Here is a 21,785-nt window from a genome sequence, read left to right as displayed (position 1 = left end):
GGATGCTTAATGCATCATCCATTCATCAAAATATTTACTTTTCAGTCAGCATGCGTCATGAGATCGTTACTACTCACGAGTTACTTTATTTGTGAAATAAAATGATAGGTACATGCTGCTAACTGTACTTTGGCAGAGACGCTTGCACATATGTACTCGGCCGTGCCAGTTGTTTTCCTTTGCCGAAATGATGCCTTAGGGGCACTGCAGAATCACCGTTTCTGTTAAAGCTCCCACTTAGGCCATCAGGCAAGCTCGCTACTATTAACAGACACACCTTAGAACGCACGCGTCGAGGCACAAGAAGTGCCAAAACAACGGTGTCCTCCTCGAGAAGAGGAAATTGAACGACCAACTAGTTCATCAGCACGGTTTCTTGTAACCATGACAGTGCAGTCGCTAATGATCGAATGCTGTCACTTTCTCAGTGTGCGGTTACAACGTCTGCAAATGCCACGGGAAGGGCGCTTTTTTGCGGTCCATGGTACAACGCATGTTTTGTGCCTCAAAGAAAATTACAACGTTCTTCTATTTCTGTAAATTATTACGCAGGCATGATTTAGACTTTTTTATGCAAGATTTAGACGTTTTTTATCCGCGCTGAGCCAGCGCGGACTCGGCGCCACATGCAGTTGCGCAAAAAATATCGTCGCTGGATTTAGCACAAACTGTTCTTATTCATGGTTAAGAAGCATCAATGTCTTCACCTACCTTTGTTAGAGCAATAACGTGAGCAAACTCTCACTTGCTGGCTTTCTTGTTGCTCCAGATTAGAGTTGCAATTACTGTAATAATAGTATTTGTGTACTTTATGTAATAATATATTATCAATCTCTTCATGTTGGGATTACTTCGAAGTGATACGCGGTGCTGTAGTATTTCCCTTTGCACTTTAATCTGAACTGTACACTCTATTACATCAATTTGGGACCTCCTGTACCTTTCCTTTATTAATTTCAATGTCGTAGTGCATCAGATGTGATTTTACAGTATCACGGAGTGCATGCATACAAATAGAATTCACTGATGATTACGGTGCTCCCTAATGCGAATTTTGAGCGCAGCTGTTCAATTGTTTTGAATTCGTGGTATATTGTGACAAAGCCATAAACTGAAGGATACTTTCTAAATTCCAAAGTGTGTTCGGCGAAAGCCTGAGGCCATTCGACAGACTATGCCATGTTTTTTTGTTTTCTTTCTTGCATGACACTCCCAGTGGAATGGATTGCTGAGAGCGGAAGGTGGAGAGGCCACAGCTGTGGCGTGCAACTGTTGCTATGTGCCGCTGCGCCATCACGTGATTGCTGAGAAAGTGTGAGGGGGAGAGGCCACAGCTGTCACCGTTCCAGGGCATGGACGGACGGACGTTCGGACGCCCCGAGTATGAGCCATTAAAAGCTTTCGCCTTAATAGGTATATGACAGGGTCGTCTACGTCTACGCTGAGCCTCTTCTCGGGCTGCTCGTTTAAGGTGGATACACACGCGAGTGCAAAATCCCGCCTGCTCCACGGACAAACAGTGACGTCAGCACTTGAATCCGGCGCAGCCGAGTTAGGTCGCATTCGCACAGCCGGACCGCTGTTTGCGGAATCCACGTGCTTACTCTCGACTCCAACGTTTATTAGCAGCTGCGCGTTTGCATACTCGGCGTGCCCTATATGCTATAGTGCTATGAATCTCTCAACAAGAACCAAAAGAGTGACGTTTGCATCGTCACTTAGCGTTTTCTTGTGCACCTCACTCATGTTGAAGTCACGCAGGCTGCGCGGTGTGAGTCAATAGAAATGTGCGCGCAACCACGACTTGGCTTTCCCGCTGCATCACAACAAAATACGCGCGGTCACTGCTGCACAACGAAATCACACGTGGCTCCAAGCCGATAACACGCCATCGTAGACACGCCAATGCGTCCGATGTCGACAGATTTGACACTGACTACGGTAAAATGAGGTCAGGCGACCGCCAAACGGACGGATGGAAATACCGGCGAGCATTTTCAATCCCGACCGCGAGCGGAGGAGCACGGACTAGGCGAGGGCGGCACGTTTTGATGACGCGCGCGTCACGTGATACGCCACCCGCTGCGAAAATTCCTCCTCCGTCCGGTCGTGTGAATCCACCTTTAGCAGCAGCGGCAGACGAACCATTTCCACCGTATCGTCGCCCATTGTTAAGAAAGAAAGCGTGAACACGGGAACGCGTGGCTCACGCTGGAGCCCGTTCTTCCAGTGGTGGCGGAAGAGGTGAAGCAGAGCCCACGCCAGCGCTTTGATTACAAATATTGTATCGGTGGACATGCTCGCCGCATGCTTGGTTGCCGCCGTGGAAGCTGTCTCATGCAGCACTCCGCTTCCCTCCTCACCCTTTCGCCATACTGGGCCGCAATTTTGTAGCGATGGCTTATGACTTATTTTGGAATAGTCTTATCATCCACCGCTCACGGCCGGCGGATCCCGTTGATAACGCGAGCGGACCGTCACTCTGACCACTGGCAAAGCGGGATAAGCGCGAAAAGGCATTATTACTTTAAAGTCATCGCTACAAAATACCGGCCCTGTTCTTCGCCTAACACCTCATGCTTCCGCTACACCTTCCTCCTCCGCTTTCCTGCTCGCTTTCTCTTGCTATCGCCGCCTTTCATCCCCCGCTCCGCGTTCGCTGTTTCATCGTTCGCCGGATGAAATTTCATCCCTCGGCGTAACCGAACGAACGAGCACAGCGACGGATGAAAGAGCGAACGCGGGAGATGAAAGACGGCGCTAGCGAAGAGAGCGCAAGGAAGAAAGCGGAGGAGGAGGGCGTAGCGGCTCCATGAAACGGAAAGCGGAGGAGAGTATGGCGAAAGGGTGAGGAGGAAAGAGGACCGCCGCTCGAGACATGCTCCACGGCGGCGACCCACTACGCATGCTCTACTTCGCCTGCGCCCCCTCCGCAAGAGAATGCAGTCCGCGCGAGCCACGCGCACCCCGTGTTCTTTCTGAACAATGAGCGACGCAACCCGTGGAAGTGCTTCGATGCCGCTGAGCAGCCCAACACCATAGCCGATAAGCAACCTCGGCTTGTTGCTCTGTATGAAAGCCATTTTATTGGAACGCATTTTTCAAGCACCAGAGAACATCATTGTATTCCGTCGCACAATTGGAAACTTATGTTGCTGGAGCTCTAAGTAGATACGACTTCAGAGCTCACCTGCTACAATTCGTAAAGTACAATATGCTCCATAAGATAATCAGCTAGAAACTGAAGTAATAATTTTTAGCTAGTTCACTATGAAACGTGATTTCTCGCTCAAGTGCTGTTCTTCTCTTTTAGTAATCCATCGCAAGGAATGAAAATGTGGGATGTGCCGCTTAATAATGTTAAATATTGTGTTTAGGAAAAAAAGAGAATTTTTTTCCCTCTGACATAAGGTTTTATCAATACTGGCAAACTGGGCGCGTTTGGCGAGAATTATTACCTTCTTTCAAGCCACCTTCCTTCATTCGGTGTCTGCCATCGGGTATGTGCTGCTCGTTGTTTTTTTCGGCAAAAAATCCTTTGAAATTTCTCGTGTGTTGGCTGGAACCAAGCCTCCGTCATGTATATTCAGGCAATCATTGTGAACATATCATACTTCTCGATGCCACCGATAGAGGGCGCAGTGTGTGCAGAGGGAGACCCGTAGGAAACTATCTTGTAGAAGCGCTGGGATACGAAACGAATGGAAGTAATAACTGGTCAGCAGTCGGTATAAGCAAGAGACATTTGGGGTATCGGTGGTAAAAAAAAAAAAAGCAGGGGATAGTCATAGAACCGGAGTTGTTATGGGCAAGTTTATGCTACTGTATTGAGATAACGGTTATACTCAAGAAAGAAAAGATCATGGCGGGATAGCGAAAACACTACAATGCGAATAATGTAGTAAAATTTGATTAGCTTAAGCACGTCAGATGACTTCTTGTCGCGGTGCCAATGAAAATCATGATCATCATCGGGACGAGAGAGGAGCTAGGCTGCGTACACGCCTTACGCATGACGCGTTTCAGCGTGGGAATGCGGTGTGCCACTACATTGTGTCAATGCTGATCGTATTACCGTTGACATTCTTCGTGAGATGGACCATGCCTGAAACGTTCCGATTGATATTATACAGCTATAAAAACCATACAAATCATTTACACAAGGCTTTTCTGTGGCTTCGTGCTCTGTTTTCTTAGAATAGTTCTAGCTCAGGATGAAAAATCAGCCCCTCAGACCCTGTTAGTCTTTTAAAAAGACTAACAGGGTCTATCAATCAAAGCAACAGGGACAAACAATCAAAACAACAGTAGGCCTTCATGGGCCGAACGACTGCTGGTTGCCTGCCAAAATAGGACCTATGTGCAATGCAATTGTAACTATCTTTATTTTGATTCTTTCTTCAAGACTCCAGCGCGTTTGATACTAAAATATTTCTTAAGGGTTATTTTTGTGCGCAATAAAGACAAATGCGAGCAAAAAGAAAACTTTAAGAGAAATGTCTCCTAGCTGTAAATCATGAAGAACACTACATGCCAGGTGCATGAGCTTAATTTTGTCAAGATGAAAATAGTGTGCAGTAGCATACAAAGGCAGATAGTGCTCAAATTTGTCAGCTCATTCAATTCAGATACAAATTGTTTCAGTATAGCTGCTATGCTTTGTTTAATCGATGAAATATATTTCAGCAGGCAGCCAAGGGATGTCGTCCCAAATTAAATCCCTTGGACTGCTATGTTTATACTTTCGGTTCCAGGCTTGCACACCATGATCTCGGCCTTGCATATATGCGAAAGCTTCCTGTTCATTTTTTTACTTAAGCATACGCAAGAGTACGTTGGCGTATCGTAGAGGTGCCTGCAATTGCTCGAACATGTAATAAAGATCGAACGAGTTCCTTCAAGTAGTTCCCAACTAGTAACACAAAAAACTTATAGTTCACCATTGTTTGAGCACCTAGCACATCAGTTCACGTGGAATCCATCCTCCTGCTATCGTCAGATTGTTTAAAGCCTCCGTGGACAGAACAGCGTACCTGTCAGATGCTGCTCCTACATATTCTTAGCACTACCACGTCAAATAAGCACGCTGTAAGGCGTCATAGATTTGAGCGTGAAACCGTCAAAGGGCACGTGATGGCATGCAGCCGTGATGATCGTATTGTGCATGATGTGTGCCACAGAGTGGGCGCAGCCTGGATTGTTTATTATTCTTGCGCTATGTGCGCCTACAAGCCAAATCGCTGGGAACGTCTTGTTCGATGTAAGCCCGTGGTGCACCAACGAAGAAGTGAATATAAAGGAAGGGTGTAGCTTCCATGGGAGGTGCATTTTACTGCGTCGTTTATTGACGGGTTTTCGCGGCGGAATATGTTGAACTTTCTTCTCTATTAAGCGACTAAAGTAAGTTCCAGTAGAGTTTACTGCATCGAAGCCCAGTGCTGCTTCACGTAGCAGATTACAGGCCTGTAGATTTCCTCAAAGTAAGGCAGCTGAGCCTTCAGGCTTTTGTAGTAGCTAACAAGCTTCGGGTACTTGGAACGGTCGACGCAGTCAATCTGAAAAACAAGCAGAACAAGCAGTTACCGCAATACAAAGATGCAAGGCACAGTGGGAGATTTAAAAAAAATGTATTATAAGATCTAAGCTGAGCGGTCGGCTTGAACTAGTGTGTTTTATACACCGTTTTACGTATGGCAGGCAACGCGAGAATGTCTACAGAAACATCTCTCACTGTTCACATTCAGGACCAACAATAATCCGTCACATAACAAAGAAAGACGCTTATGTACGTCAAGTAATTTGACGTAATTTCAATCTCATACTTTGATTTGGCGAAATATGAGGTATTTATTACTCGGAAGGCGTCACAGTTCAAACCTATTTGCTGCCTGACAAGTGCAGGGACAAGTTTCTGGGGCCAGCTACGACAGCGCACCACACTGTAAAGAGAAATAACCCTCAGGTGGGAGTATACTGCTTGTCCTCTAGCAACCCCCGGTTGGCAGTTTATTATGCTCCGAATGATCGGAGTATAACTTTTACTCCATGCGGGCGGAATTTTTGCATGGTGCCAGGGGAGCTTTTTTTCTGTCATTTTTATTTTTTACTTCGGGCTGGTGCAGGTTTTCGAGCTGCACCGGCAGTATAAAAAAAGTATCACGTCAAATTGCGTGGACAGTTTTTTTTATATGTAGAGGCTACGGGTCAAATTCCGAAATATACGCCAAAGCATAAGCCAAATTCTGCGAAACAAGTGAACGAGACCAGACAAACCATGCCATACATAAACACATAAACATTTGAGAAACATCCGATGAAGATCTGTGAAAGACATCCAAGGGAGACGCGACACATAACAAGAAGCAACCCTGCCCCTATATATAGCCACGATAATGTGTGCCTAGACACGGCCTAGCGAGAAGCGGTACTATTTTCAGAATTACGACACACAGGCTCGCACATATGAGATCTGCCTACCTGAAAGAAACACCAAACCTAAATTCACACAGAACTGTTAATTTAGAATATTGAAAAAAAACAACGTTCATGGCATAATTTTTCAAAATTAGGATGTCATTCTGTGAGCCCTGAAGCGACTTCGCACACTGCCGGCGTCCGCGGCCAAACAGTAGTGCGTTACAGTACGCAAGAAAAATGTACGTGCGCGTGCTTCATGACAAAATTAGGTTCGTGCGAAAGAATGGTGGTGTGACAACAATTTATTACATATGAGCATGACCCGTAGCAGGCCACGTAACACCAAAAATTGCGTAGTCATACATTTTTTTTGACCGCACTACTTGCTCACCATCGAAGCAATGTCTCTCGGTTGTGAAACGTAGCTATATATCACTGATCTGGCAAACAAATCCTCATGTTCGGAGCCAGCGGGTATGCTCCTAAATCAGTATCTTTGATGGAGCATGATGTTAATGCAATATCCGAAGCAACGACGTGATCAAAACAGAACTGCGCGATAACAATTTGATTCACATCGGTCAGTAAGAAGCTTTATTTACAGTACGTACTTACGTCCAACCGTATTTCCTGGGCGAGGATATCCATGCACAGATTCATAAAAAGAATTGCTTGCACCACGGTCTTACTGGCAGCACAGCACATTAACGAAGTCGGAATATGGCATTCATGTGCGGCTATCACGGACGTTGCCACTCGAACGGTGGCTGCTGTTGCCATTGCTACGCGGCACTTTACACCGGACGTTGTCAGCATGTACTCAAAAGGACATAAAAGTGGTATTTCACGCACTGAAGAACACAAGTCAAAGTCACGCAACACGAAAGCACAGCCAGAAACCTGAGCTGATATCAGGAGTCAACCGGCAGCTTCGTGGTCACACCTAAGCCTTTTTCCGCATTTGAAATCATTGCTCTTGCATTCATCGCTGCCAGCAGCTTGATCACAGCTATCGTACATAAAGATGAGATACAGTAAGCTTCAGGCACGCTTATAACACTTTCTGGAAGGAAGTATAGGAAAGAAAATCGGCGAAACGCTGGCACGGAACAACACTTCACAGATGTAAACAAACCGTCAGCCATGAGCACCGCCGACTCCGCCGAATGCCTCCGGTAGCTGGCGCGGTGCACAGCCTTATGGGAAGCACCACGTGACCAACCCGTTCCGGCGGGGGAGTTTTTTTAAAACTCCCTATGCGGAGTTCCCGCGGAGAACAAAATTTTGAAGGCGGAGTAAAATCACGTCATGTCGCCTTTATCCTCCCGCAGGTAGTGAGCGGAGTGAAACGAGGGAATGCCGCTGTATTCCTCCCATACACCGGAGTAAATATTCAAGGATGGATGTATAAAGGGCACATCACCTTGTTTTAATTCCCATGTGGGTGCATTTTCCTTTACAGTGCACTTGCGTCTGAGAACTTCAACATAGTGCATCGCACACTGAAAGCATAAAGGTCCCGTAATAATGCACGAGCTAACGTAGCCCAACTTAGCTAAGGCGTTGCGCTGCTGAGCACAAGGTCGCGGGATCGAATCCCGGCCGCGGTGGCCGCATTTCGATGGAGGCGAAATGTAAAAACGCCCGTGTGTTTGCGTTGTAGTGCACGTTAAAGAATCCCAGGTGGTCAAAATTATACCGGAGCCCTCCACTACAGCGTGCCTCATAATCAGAACTCATTTTGGCACGTAAAACCCCAGAAAGAAAAAAAGGAACGTAGCGCAACGTCCACAAGTCGTAGCCGTAACTGAATGAAGCAGTTATTCGGCAGGAACATCATACATGAAAAACAGCTCCACAGAAACAACCACGGAATAAGAATTGTATGACCACACTACTTGCCTAGCTTCCGCACCGTTGCCTAATAAGTATGAAACAGAGTATGGTCAGTTATTCTGCATTAGTGTAAGGCGAGATCTGATTGCATGGAAAGTAGAAAGTTAGACGATGATGATAAGAAGAGAAAAGCTGTAGGCCATGAATAATAGGAGGAAAGACTGGATATACTTCTTACAGTCTCTCGTAAAGTTAGCTGTCTCATAAAGGCCACATTAACCATCATACATTGACAAGTAGACTACTTGGACCACTAATTCCTAGTAACTCTTTCATAAAGTCGTCTGATGTCTGCACACGCCTAAGATCCAGTTATTGACTGTGTCTCTGACGAGTCCAATTGTATTTATACTACAATGGAAAGCAAGAACGTCAAAGACAGAATATGAAGAATAGCGGAAGTAAAGCAATAGGAAAAAGAATTAAAGTACAAAGCGTGAAAGCTGTTCTAAGTAATGCTTTTAGGCACATTTCTTTTAATACGGGATGCGTTTTGTAGATTCTAGAAAAGTAACATGGAAGTTAATGTGCCTTTCGCAGCGTATCCAGAAAGAATCGCGAGAGATGAGCCCGGTTGCGACATGACGCGTTTCTCAGCGCTCGCCACGCATCGGCGCCTCCTACATCACGGAGGCCACGCGCAGACTTTGCGGCGGCGGCGCTAGATGTCCGCCGACTGTTCTTAGACAAATCCCACTGCAATAAAAGCCTGATACGAAACTCATTTTGATGGTGGCAATACGTTGTGTAACTGCACTGATCCAATGTTAAGCGCATTACCGTCGACCATCACCGTGAGATAGGAGCCTTCGTATTTTTTTTCCAATTGCTGTTCTTTTTTTTCAGGTTTTCTTCGATTCAAACGTATTCATTTTGAGAGATATGTCCGTGACTACATGCTGTATCAAGCATACGCGATTGCAATAGGTGGTAGCCCTTTCGTTTAGTGGTGCTTCAGTTTATAAAACCTACGATGAGGCTACTACCTACGATGATGAATGTTATTGATATATTAAGAAATGGGCGTGTGTTGAATGTGTTGAAATTGCGTTTTTAATTTGAAGTTAGAATCATGAGGAAAGATCGCATAGCATTTGTCGCAGCTTGTGGGCATTTGTTCACTATAAAAAAGAACGTACTTGAAAAAAGCTTCAATGGAAGGCTGCCGAAATCATACATCTGGAGCTACAAAAATGACCTTTTTCTAATCAGATTATAATTTTTGAATGAGTGGCTTCATTCAATCAGGGAACAAACTGTCCCACGCAAGAAGTATTCCGCCAGCACCAGGGAAAATACAAAGCCAGAACGTAAGCAAGCAGCTTTATGAAGTAATTAGAAGCTGCATGTTTACTGATGCACGGCTTCAAATAACCCTGCAGCTTGAAACATGGGAGCTCGGCTCGGCCACATGAAAAGTGGAAGTGACGTGCTTAGTGCTTGATAGACTGCATATTAGTCCATGAATTATCAAAACAGATTTTTCAACCAGTGATCCCAATTTATTCTGGTACAGAATCCTACAGTTCCGCTGATCAAGTTTCTGAAGCCTACGGGCCTACACAATGTAATCTAAGTGCGTTCTGTGTTACAAATCAATTGCGTACGTACGTGGCCTATTTCCTTAGCGCCCCTCTTACTTCTCTTAGCTTTGCACCGTACAAAGTAGCCAACCCAAACTGTACACCTCTTCTTGCCCTGCGCGCTTTTAGATACATTATTTCTCTCTTTGTTACAAAACGAGGCACTCAATGCTGCGAATTCACTGTCTTTCCGAGTAGCACGCGAGAGAATTCAAGAACGCGCTCGCAAAATGATACCAATTTCAAAAGAACACCCTTGTTCCAAATACCGACGGCAAGTCTCGTAACGCAGGTTTAAACCGGTCAATACACTTCCGTGCTGAATACCAAATGCCAAGTCTACCAAGATGAAAAAGTGACCATTCAAAGCTCCGTTTCGCTAACAGTCAGAAACGCCGGTGTTTTAAACTCATCCCTAATATAATAAACCTCCTAGTTGGCCGCTTACCTCGAGAATCATAGCGAGGTGGGAGACGATGGTAAGATCGGCGAGGGTGAGCTTGTCGCCGATGGCATACTTCCCGTCCCCGACGAGGTGCTGAATATTGTTGAGAACATTTTCTTCGTAAGCGATCACTTCTGCAGCTGTGGGTGTCTTCTTGACAAAAAAGCCAGGTCGCTGTGCAGAAAGTTAGCGGGAAAAAGAAATTCTCGGTTGTCAACATAGAGAAAAATATTGTTATTAAAAGCAGTTTTGCTAAAACAATCATTGCTTAAGTTAGAGGCCGTAGTTAATCTTATCATTTGAATACAACAAAATTAAAGTTAAGTAATATAATAAAAGAAGAACAAAAAGCCTAAGGAATCAAAAAGGTCAATTTTACATAACCGCCTACCGCTCAACATTATCACACTGCATGAAAAGCTTTATTGGCGGGGAGCACTGATACCATAGAGGCATGGATTTCCATCCGGCATTGTAAGTATGAAGCGCCATTATGCATTTACATTACGTCCGCTATTACTTCTTATCTTTTTTTCAGCACTTTGTTGCTAATATATTTGACTCACAACATTGCGTCCCCTTTCTCTCCTAATAGAAAATAATACATTTCACAGCGTTTTCATCGCATGCCGTCATTCCTTTAGCGGTTGGTTCCATGTTATCGACAGTTGCGTGAGAGACGCCCAGGATGTCATTTTATCCAATGTACTCAGCCTTTTTCGCCCCCTTGTACCATAACACGAGGTCGTAAACTCTTCTGATGTCACAAACAGTGACGTTGGGTGGCGGCATTTACACGATGCTGTTACGGTGCCTGCAGACTTGTGGCTACAGCACCCCTATCGCAACCGGGGTGAATATGTCAATACGATAGTGTGCTTCGAATTAGGTTAGGCCTGCCCTCATTGTCCTGCTGTAGCCTTACGACGTGACCTAAACCACCTTGAGTAACCAGTAATCGCGCTTTGCGGCCAACTGTCCGTCACCATATGCCGAGGCAAATGTCTCAGTTAACCGTGTGGGTTGATGCTTAGTTACCTGCCGAAGTTTGTTCGACGCTGATTGTGCGAGTGTTTCTCATCATGAGCAGGCTTTTGGTTGCACTTATCTGCTTGATTTTCCTTTTGCGCTATGACATTTACTAGAAGTCACACGCACATTGTGATATAGGTGGCTTTATAAGCGTGAAAACAGTGTTCTGGTTGTATGCAAGCACTGCCAAAATTAAAATATACTCGCCACATTTATAGAAATGTGCCAACGTTAATATGATTTTGCAGTTTCGTCGATGAGGATATGCTCCTTTAGATAAAACTTTCCGTACTGCTAGGACAAACATTTGGCAGCACAAGACTATATCGGTGCAAGCCTAATTTACGACTCAAATTGCAGGAAACCTTTAACGCCCCTCATTGTTGTCTGTGTTTTGTTGCACTAGGGAAGTGTGTAGTTGCCTAGGCTGATGCCGATTTATTCTTTGGTGCAGCTCGGTCACCTATGGGATTACATGATTAGCATACAGCTATTATCAAATCTCATTGTGTGCCGCTTTTCATGGTTCCGCTTTTATTGCAGTGTGTTGTTGTGTAGTACACCTCCATACCCATTTTCTTTTTATCCCGTAGAATCCTAAAGCATGAAATCACATTAGATTATAGCGTCACACGATCCGAATAATCGGTTGAAAATGAATAAGCTAGCCAGACCGAGTTGAAGGGCATATATGACTGTATATTAGAACACATGAAAACTATTACGTAGCTGTTGCAGCTCATCACTGCTATATACAAAGGAAACCACAAACAAGTTGTTCATATAAACAATGAACAGCATTGGAAAACACTACCGGACGAAACATGGTTCGGGAAATAAGCAACCCATAAACAAACATTAGAGAAATATCGGTCCATCAGAGCAATTAGGTCATTACTCATCAAATATTATGGCACAACTAATCTCACAGTTACTGATGATGACATGACAAGGGTATGAGGACTATGGCACGAGGACGAGTGTATAACGACAATGGCGTAACGACGACTACATCGCGAAGCCTGTATGACGACGATAGCGTGACGATCACATGACGAAAGCTAGATGACGAAGCTGGAATCATTACGTTGGAATCCCAGAATTGCGTCACGATGACAGAGCAACACGGAATCCATGACTGTATTACCACAATGGCTTGGCGATGACGGCATGACATAAGTCCGATGACAAAGTTAGAATGACGACGAAGCAACGGGCATCGTTAGCACATACATGGCATGAGCACTTACATAGTTTCAAAATCTATTAGACAACTTGAGCCACTGAGTTGGTGTTGAAGGTGTGACAACGATGACATAACAGTCATATCACAAAGCTGAAATGACGACAGCGGTACAACAACGGCGTCAGGACGACGAGCACGACCTAGTGGCCGAAAGTGGTAGGCAACTTGGGCCACTGGCTCGACGTAAGAGGCTAGGCAGATAGACGGATAGATAAGCTCAAAATAGCTGAAGTAGACAAAGAATGTTAATCACATTAAAACACAGCCTACGTTGACTGCGTGCCGAAAACGTTTGTTAAGCATTGCTGCGAGATGCTGAAAAAAAAAGCACGTGCACTTACGAAGAAAACCGCTGCCAGAGGATGGACAGCGTGCACAGTGCCCGAAAGGGCGGCCAGTGCCTGGTCTATGCGTGTCCGTGCCTTGATTTCATTAGGGTATAGCTCGGATTCGGGGGCGTACTTTCGCAGCAGGTAGTAGGCGATCGCTGAGCTGGAATAGAAAGCAAAAAATGAGCATGAGCATAGAGGGACCCATTATAATGTTATAATAGCATTTCTTTTTTTTCTTGGTCTTTATGAAAATGGCCTTAACGCTTACGATGGTGATTGCACCTTGCAGTAGCGATATTCGTGCAATAAAGTTCGCGCTTTTGAGCGTCACTAAAGCTGTGGCATCACCGTTCTGAAGTATGCCAGCCACTGCTATCACTGCTGCACTTAGAAAAGAAAGTAAAAAGCATTGCACAATGGTTTCAGAACCACGACTTAACATTTTTTTTTCACACGACAATGTGGCAGCCACTTCTGCTTTGCTATTTCTTTACTCCAAAGGTTCGCATACGCAAAGTACCACCTTGCTCAAACAAAACATTCCCGCCGATTTGTCAATAAAGCCCTAATTAATGTGGCCACTTGGAAATATTACAAGCAGTGCAAACATCTTGGTTAGTACGCACAAAAAGAAAAGTCAGCTCAGGGCGAGCCGTCTAAAGTCTGTAAGAACTTATAAAAAAAACTTAATGTTCTGCGGACATTTTATATCATGAGAAGCATTTGTATATCACCCAGAAATGAATAAGGTACTTTTAAATACTTCTAAGGTATAAGGCATCCTCTAAAGAATTGCTATGGCGTAAATTACGCGAAACTAACAGTGAAACAACCTGATCAGGAAGATGTTCATATAGACTTTTAGCTGTAGTATGAACCAGCTAGCTGCTAACTTCAGCAATCAGCATCTATTCGCAAGTAGGTGCGAATTGTTTGGTAATAACTTTTGCAAACGCTACAGACTATACAGGCAGAACAGAGGACGGAATCTGAAAAGGCGAGTCGCCTGTCAACAGCTCACGCTGAAAAATTGATGGTTTTCGAAAGGAAGCTGATGTCGTGGTTTTAAACGCTACAGACTTGGCGAGAGTAATGGGGGAGTGATTCGACAGAACGATTAGCATTAAGCCCCATAAAACTGGAAATTTATTAGAATATTTGCAGCTTCGACGGGAGTGCTCGCATACGCATCACTCCAAGTTATTGGCTCGAGTAAGCAGATTTATTGCACCTATTGTAGGAGACAAGGAGAGTTTGCCAAAGTTCGCTCTTCATGTCAACCTTGTATTTCTTGCGCCGGTGAACTGGTTCGAATTCATGGGCAGGAGCTGGTTAGAGAGGGAAAAAGATGAACATGCAGATCCAATGCACTGTGGGAATCGACATAATCGCAGCTTTCTGTGCTTTTTTTTCATTGACAATATTTGGCGGTGAACTTGAGGGCCTACGACAGTCGTGATGTTAGGTTACCTTGTGTGCACCACTTGTGTTTATCTATGTAGTACACAGAAAACACAGAGAGACGTGTTTGCTCGAGGCGTTGTTGTGCGCATTGTTCGTAGGCTGCGAGAAAGGTAGCACTGTCATTACTTGACACGGGCGCATCGCATCGTGGCTGTTGTGTTGATTTTCTGGACAGTCAATTGCGTGTGGTCGTCTTGACGGGGCCGTACTTCAGTGCGGCTTTGCGTCTGCACGTCCTGCGTCAGTTGTGCGCATGTAGACACTTGCAGAGGGTTTATTTTTCAGGAATAGCAGAAACGTGCCGTATCATATCTGGAATTAAAATTATGTTGTCCGCACCTGTGGCCATGTCTAGTAGTAGCGTTTCTTTCATTGAAGAGACCCCAAATGAAGCATGCTTTCTGACGGCACCTTTCTGTTCTCCCGTGAGAATCCCATGTATATGCAAGCTAACGCCGCCGAGGAGTGGCTATTATTAATCCGTTTCGGCAGGGGTTGGCATTACATCTTCTCTGTCTCCTCTTTCTATATCATACTTACTCCCCACTGGGCTGTTGCACCTGAGCACACAAGTAAGCGCTGCAGCTTCTGCAATGATATTGGGCTAGGCTAACGCGCAAATACAGCCACCCAGAGGACATTGTGACAATGACCAAGGAGTTCCAGAGGGCATTGCGACTATGACCAAAGAGTTCCAGAGGGCATTATGGTGACGTTCACGAAGTTTTTGGTCGAAAGGGTTCACAGACCCGTCTCCCGCGTCCCTACCATGTGAATAATACACGTTCTCAACCACCCTCCAACGCGGCGTGCAAAACAGCAGCCGTGAAAATGTCGAGGGAAGAGGCAAAGAAAGCTTCCCTTTAAAAGTGTAAACTTCTGAGTCCCCAGGCTTCTCTGGTGCGAATGAACCCATGGTTTGGAATTGTTCAGAAGGTTATTGAAACTTTGCTTGTATAACCTTGCTGCCATCCAGTTTAGAAATACCCGTGAGCACAATTTGAAATCCATGCTCGCGGTCAGATGCCAACAGGGAGTAAATGTATTGCCTATAATATTTCATAATCAAACTGCACAGGACTTTTCCACGTTAAACACATTAGCATCGCACGAACTTGCTAAGCCAAATGCAAACATTCTTTGCTTTAAACCATGACCTGTACGACCAGTGTTCGAACTATACAAGCGAAGTATACCTTTCGTAAACAACGAAGCCGTCATCGTCAATGGCAGGAACCTTGTGGAATGGGTTTACCTGCAACAAAAAAGAGTTGCATTTGGGCGAATAAAATTTGAGAAATGTTCTATCTCCATGAGAACGCGACCATTCATTCATCTAAATATATTACATTTGTCTGGTGTTACCAGCGCAGAGAGAGTCCTCTTTTGCTTATTGGCACGCAACTAATTGCACTGATATGTAACATGACTCATTATGGCGATTAGCATTCATAGGATACTTCTCGCACTTTACGGCGTCTCCTGCCTGTCTGTTTCTTGTCTTTCTGTCTATGTCTCCGACAGTTTTTCCGCCAGCTTAGGGCTCAAAACGGCAATGGGCATTCCTTGGATGCTTCCCACGAAACAACTTTGCCTGCGCCCGCCAAGACGTCGAGGGAGCCCCGGCGAGGACTGTTGACGGGTCCTGAGGAAACGGTAACAACCGTGAAGACTCAAGCTGCCCAGCTCACTGCAAACTGACCATCATGGAGAGCCCACTAATTTATACAAGGCGCCAACGTCGAGGACTTGAGTGGGAACAGCGTCGACTTCAATTCCCAATTGCCACGTGGCTGCGTCGTATGCGGGGGCGATCGCGCAACATCGGAGGCGGAGACCGGCCGAACGGTGCGACGTCGTGGGTGGGATTTTGCTAACAGCTCCACCATTATGATTGGCCGGGTCACAGTCATTAGATTTCCTCGTCTCATCTCCTAGAGAAAACGACTGTGATGTGTGTGGTAACATGTATGCTCAGACAATTTAGTGACCAGATATGTAATGTGCTCCACCATGAAGTGTGCTAGCATATATGGATACAGTTGTGTAATTATACTACATAACAATGTGCAATTATGCATCGGTCTGCGGCCGCTCAAGCGGTATCTATGCAAGTATGAAGTCCAGGAAAAGCGGAAGCAGCAAGCGCTCCAAGATCGAATAATATTCCTCGAGCTGTGAGTCACCTGCTTCAGCGGTGCTCCACAATCCCTCTTTTCCATGTTCCTTGCCCGCCTTTTCTCACAATAGAAAGAAATTCGCGATGGCGCTGGTGCTCTCGCACGGTTCATGTAGATATAATCAAAGACAATTTCAGTGCGATGATAGTGGAGCGGTCTCTGGTATTTATTCCGCGTTGAAAACGGCCATCTTGGAAGGTTGATGTGAAATAATGTATAAATTGTGATGAAATACAGCACATCGAGCTGTACACATATACTATCGTCCAAAAAAGTAAATGGACCTCGGCTCCGGCGCCCAGAGCGGCTCCCTGGCTCCGTGTCTGCTGTCTCGCTCCGTGTAAAACTCCTATATATAAAAAGTAGCGCCAACCACTTCCCTCCTCCTCCGTTCCACTGTCGCGCTCGGCCAAGCCAGTGCGATGAAGGCGCGATATCGACAGTGGCGCCGCCTACGTCGGGCCTGCCGAGCCAGACGACAGACAACGCGCTACCAGAGGAAATCCGCGGAAAACTTCGATCGCTCCCTGTGGAGAAGTTTTCGAGGCGCGATTTTGCTTCGTCAGTCAGTAACTGGCCTTAATAATGCCGTTTTGGAAGTAGCAATGCGACGATGCGAGACGGCGCAAATACCAAGTGTGCAGCAAGCGTTTGCGCTCGCCGGATGGTAAACAAGAAAAGCCTCTTGCCCTCGCCTTGTCGGTTGCGGCAACTTAAGGCGCAGCAGCATGCCATCACAACGAAGTTCTGTCCCTAACACGTTTGACCCGTTTATGCGCACAGCACTTTCGTCGCACAGGCACGAGAATGGCGGTCGGAGCGCGCTGTAAAAAAATATACAAAAGCGCAACGCTTCTTCCCCGTGACACGGATTGGCCAATGGGGGAGTGGAGGAGGCTGGGGCGGCAGGAGGCGGCGAGGAGGGAACGCCGGGGTGAGCGCGGTGGCGGCAAGATCTAAGAATGGCGCTACTTTTTATATATAGACCTTTTCACAAACCGACGTTTGAGCAGCGCCATTTGCCGACACGGGCGACGTCTAGCGTCAGAACAGGTTATGCCGCCATTCTGGACTGTGCGCCTTGCGAGAGCAGGCCATGTGAACAGACCGGCCGCACTTCGGCTGTGTGATCTTTGCCGCGCATTATTTCGATTGTTTTCTTCCGCTTCGCTTGTCTTGTGCCGCTTGACTTGTTACATGTTTCACGTGCTCGCGTGAGAGCTCAGTGTAGTGTGCCATGGCAACAGCAAACCCAGCCAGTGGATGTGGTGTTTCGTCGTCGGTAGCGGCGGCAGCCGCGTCTGCTTCGTCGAGACCTGGCGTGCTAATCAGCGATATATTTCATTGTTATTGCTGAGCACATGTGACCGTATCGTCGATTGAATCTGATCACCATTACAGTTTCGCGGTTGAGGGTTGCCTTGTTTAGCGAAAGCAGGCGCGTACGTAGCTGTCGGGCAATGCTTAGAACCAGGCGCCGGCGGCCCGACGACGCGTGTCAGTGGTTGGTAGATATGCGGTGGTTACTGCATACGCTTCCGACGCAACTGAACAGCTCAATCATGCAAAATTTATTGGATCTGGTGCGGTGCAGGGTGCTTATAACCAAATGTCAAAGTATAAGCGTGGCGATCGAGCAGCGCGGTACCTGCATCGAAACTACGCGCGACAGTGATCACAGATGCCAGCGCAACTGATACAGCCCAGGTGCTAGATTTTTATTTTTAGTATTTATTTATTTATACTTACTGTCAAGCCCAATTGGGATTATAACAGGACTTGTTATAAAGATATGTTTGTTTACCTATTTTTTACGTTTGTTTACCTTCAATGGCTTTTCTTTCGAATGTCTGAATTTGGAACAAGCTTCGCTCACGGTGAACCTTAACGTAGATCGTGCGCGAAGTTTGTATTGAAGATATCGCGTACGGCAAGAATTGTTCGTGTGCGCTATCTCTGAAGCGAAATAAGCCAAAAATATATTGCAGCGTTAGGGCCATCTTTGCTCTTTCTCTTGTTGCCCTTACACCGTCTCACTGTGCTATATGTTCATAATAAAGTAATGTCGAGTCTTCACAATTGTCGAATAAATACATGTGCATATGACTGTAAACCACTACTGACCGTGAGTGAAAAGCGCTTAGTGGTCAGCGAAGCGGTCACTGCACGCACGTATTTCACTTGATCGACTGTGCGAATAATTTATTTTTTTCGTTACTGTTATTCTTGCAAGCATGATGCTATTGTCCACGTACCCATGCGAATACCGTTTTTTACGTTCTTACTTGCGCGGGGTCATTTAGCGCGTTTCTACGCCACACACAGTTAGCGCATTACGGTTCCCGAACTCTAGCACTGGCGCTAGGCCGCGCTGATGAGGTTTACACGTTCGTTTTTGCATTCTCTTGCTACCCAAGCACATAGACAACGCTCAAAGATGGGTGAGATCGATGCAGTATCACACTGTTGAAAATAATTACCTTTATGGGCAGGGCCGCGCAGGGTGCGTGTGAACGCAGAGACAATGTTTTGGTGGACACAGGGTCTGCATACATCTTCCATAGGACACGATTTTTCCAGATCGTTGCGAAGTGTATTTACCGACTAGTTCTGTCGCAGAGTGCTCCAATTTGTCTTATATCGGTGCCACACAGCCACTCTTGATAGCGATCGAGACCGATCTGGATCGGAATGTTCGACCGCGATTGTTTCCATTCCGCAGATTGAGCAAAGAAGCCAATCGCGACCAAGAAATTCGACCCATATCGGGCTCGATCACGATCAAAAGAGCGCCATGTGACCCCCGTATTAGGCACTGGTATGAAGTCATGTTTGAAAGAATAACAAATGTAGCCTCTGCCACTACATACGAGAAAAGATTGCATGGAACAGCTGACAATTCTCACAACCTATTGGGAAATGTGCCGAAAAGAGTTTACCAATATGCGTTATTTTACTGATGTGTGCATTGGTTCACATTAGACTGAAATGCCAAGTCCTCAGGTGATGCAGGAACCCGGCGAAGCGTGAACATACCAGATAGCGGCAGTGGTCTCGCGGAGTGCTGTGTTGTGGACACACTTAGTCCCCAAAATTGTTAATTTCCGCTTGTTGTTTGTGCACCCATAAACTGCACAGTGCTGGCCTGTAGCCTTTTGATGAGTATATATGCAATTATTTTCGAGCGTAAGTGATTCGTGACAAAAATAAACGGAAACATCGAAGGAATGCTACCACTCTGCAATGCAAGCGCAAGGCAAGCTCACAGTCCAGACCGAAAAGGCAACACTGACACATACTCTCCACGCCAGACCGTCGGAAGCGCCCTCGTGAAAACGTCTATAGGGACTTTAGATCCGTGCGCTTGGGTCGAGAGTGCCATGGGTGGCTTCTCCCTCACTCTCACGCTGTGCCTTGTCACGCTTGATAAAATGTCTAGTGCGCCGTCCGGTTGCTCTGCTGCTGGCGGTCGCGATGAAAAGGACCGTGCATAGCCGGTATTCAACACATGGCGCTGTCGCGCAGTAGCCAACGGCCGCAGAGAGTTGTTCAAAGTGCACGGCAAGCTTCGCTGGGGCGCAAAACACGTGACACCATCCAACCTCGCTAACTCGCTGCACGAAGTTGGGACGGCAAGGGTTTGAGCGCATCTCCCGTCGTCAGCGCGTCCCCATCTGCTGGTTTTAAACTTCGTGTCCCTGTATTCTGGCTTCGTCTTGTCGTTGAGAAACCTGTAATCGCGTACAGTTTCCAATAATTAGCAGTGGCTATAGCTCGGCTATGCCAGGATATACGTATAGCGTGGGCTAATTCGGCCACATCGTTCAGAACCGGTAGACCTGGTGGCATGGGCGGGTAACGATACCCATTGGTAACGCTAAAGAGTGGAATCTTCTGCTTAACGATAAAGTTCTTGCACGTTGTACAAACCCGCGCCACCGTTTCACCCCACTCAGGCGGCGCCGCTAAACTCAACGTTTCACGCATGGGACTACTTACCGGCGTCAAGTCTTTCATGTGCCACAGTCTTTCACACACGTCGCACACGTATCCAAACGGATTGTTTGTGAAGTCCGTCTCGAAGGTCCGAGTCGCACTGGCGCTTTCGCTAAGTTTCACCGTATAGTCAGTCAATTCTCGAAACTTGACGTCATCGACGGCGTCTTGTTGTTGCTGCTGCTGAGATGGTCGGGCACGTCGCTCAGCCTCCTGGCGACGCCACTTTGCTAGACCTTCCTCTCTTTGCTCCGGTGCCTCCGCAGCACGTTTAGCCTTCTGTTCGTTCTACCTACGCTCAGCGGCTACTTCAGGATCAGGCAACTACTTCAGGATCCGATGAGTTAAGCTTCTCCGCTCTTCTGCGCCGCTGAGCAGCAATGTCCCTCTCCTTCTCCACGGCTATACCCCAATGGCTAACGCCCAGCGCAAACGATCAAACGCCTAGCGCAAATGCCGGGCCCAGCGCTAACGCCGGGCAAACGCCCGGCGCGCCAGCTGTGCGCCGTGTGACGTCACTGCTTCTGGCATATGCGCAGCACGGCTCTCCAGGAGCCACGCGAAACTGCTCAACCTCGGCCAGTGTAGCTCACGCTACAATAATCTCCGTATTGGAATCTCCATAACGATGTAGCGAGCGCGCACGGAGAAAGCCGCGGAGCGAAAAACAGACGGCGGAGTCGCCGCGGGAGTGAAGCCGGCGGCAAGCCGACGTAGGTACGACCACCATTCCGGCGTTGCTGATTGCTCACGTCGGCTTGCGGCAGCCGGAGAACGTCGCAAAAATGGATCTTGGATCCATTCTCTTCACGGCAAGGAACCTTTGACGGGCGCGAGCTCAACCGCCTGAGAACGTGAAATGGTGCACGGCAAGACGCCGTGCCGTTAACGTGAACGTGCCTTTATCCCGCAGGCATGAAAGAACGCGCTTCAGCCGCCACTGCGGCGCCTTGCGCAATGTTGCCTAAACTCGAGCAGCAAGGGACGTAGGCGACAGACACTAGTATGAAAGTTAAGGTCAATATAGAAAAAAAAAACAGAGCAGGTCTTCGTTCTTTCACAGTGCCGGGGTTTAGATTCCCTGCGGCCGTCGGCTATTGCGCTACAGCGCCATGTGTTGAATATCGGCAATGCACGGTGCCTTTCATCGCGACCGCCAGCAGCAGAGCAACCGGACGTCGCGCTACACATTTA

At 46.7% G+C, this 21,785-nt stretch overlaps 2 protein-coding genes across 3 annotated transcripts in view; one reads left to right on the top strand and one right to left on the bottom strand.

Moving 5' to 3' along the window:
* The window catches only part of LOC119445778 (glutathione S-transferase 1-like), a 603,258-nt gene that overhangs the window by 435,079 nt on the left and 146,394 nt on the right, over nucleotides 1-21,785 (top strand). The window lies entirely within an intron of this gene.
* LOC119445772 (glutathione S-transferase 1) overlaps nucleotides 5,252-21,785 on the bottom strand; it is a 39,877-nt gene continuing 23,343 nt past the window's right edge. For both annotated transcript variants that reach the window (XM_049663625.1, XM_037710050.2), the window contains exons 2-5: nucleotides 15,612-15,670; nucleotides 12,961-13,111; nucleotides 10,345-10,515; nucleotides 5,252-5,555 (exon numbers count right to left, since the gene is read on the bottom strand). In XM_049663625.1, the coding sequence (XP_049519582.1) occupies nucleotides 5,418-5,555; nucleotides 10,345-10,515; nucleotides 12,961-13,111; nucleotides 15,612-15,670 (519 nt within the window). In that variant the 3' untranslated portion in view covers nucleotides 5,252-5,417. The remainder of the gene's footprint in view (nucleotides 5,556-10,344; nucleotides 10,516-12,960; nucleotides 13,112-15,611; nucleotides 15,671-21,785) is intronic.

This window comes from Dermacentor silvarum, chromosome 3 (assembly GCF_013339745.2).
Source record: "Dermacentor silvarum isolate Dsil-2018 chromosome 3, BIME_Dsil_1.4, whole genome shotgun sequence".
Lineage (NCBI taxonomy): Eukaryota > Metazoa > Arthropoda > Arachnida > Ixodida > Ixodidae > Dermacentor > Dermacentor silvarum.
The sequence above is the reverse complement of the archived record's forward strand: the minus strand, read 5'-3'. Positions and strand labels throughout refer to the sequence as shown.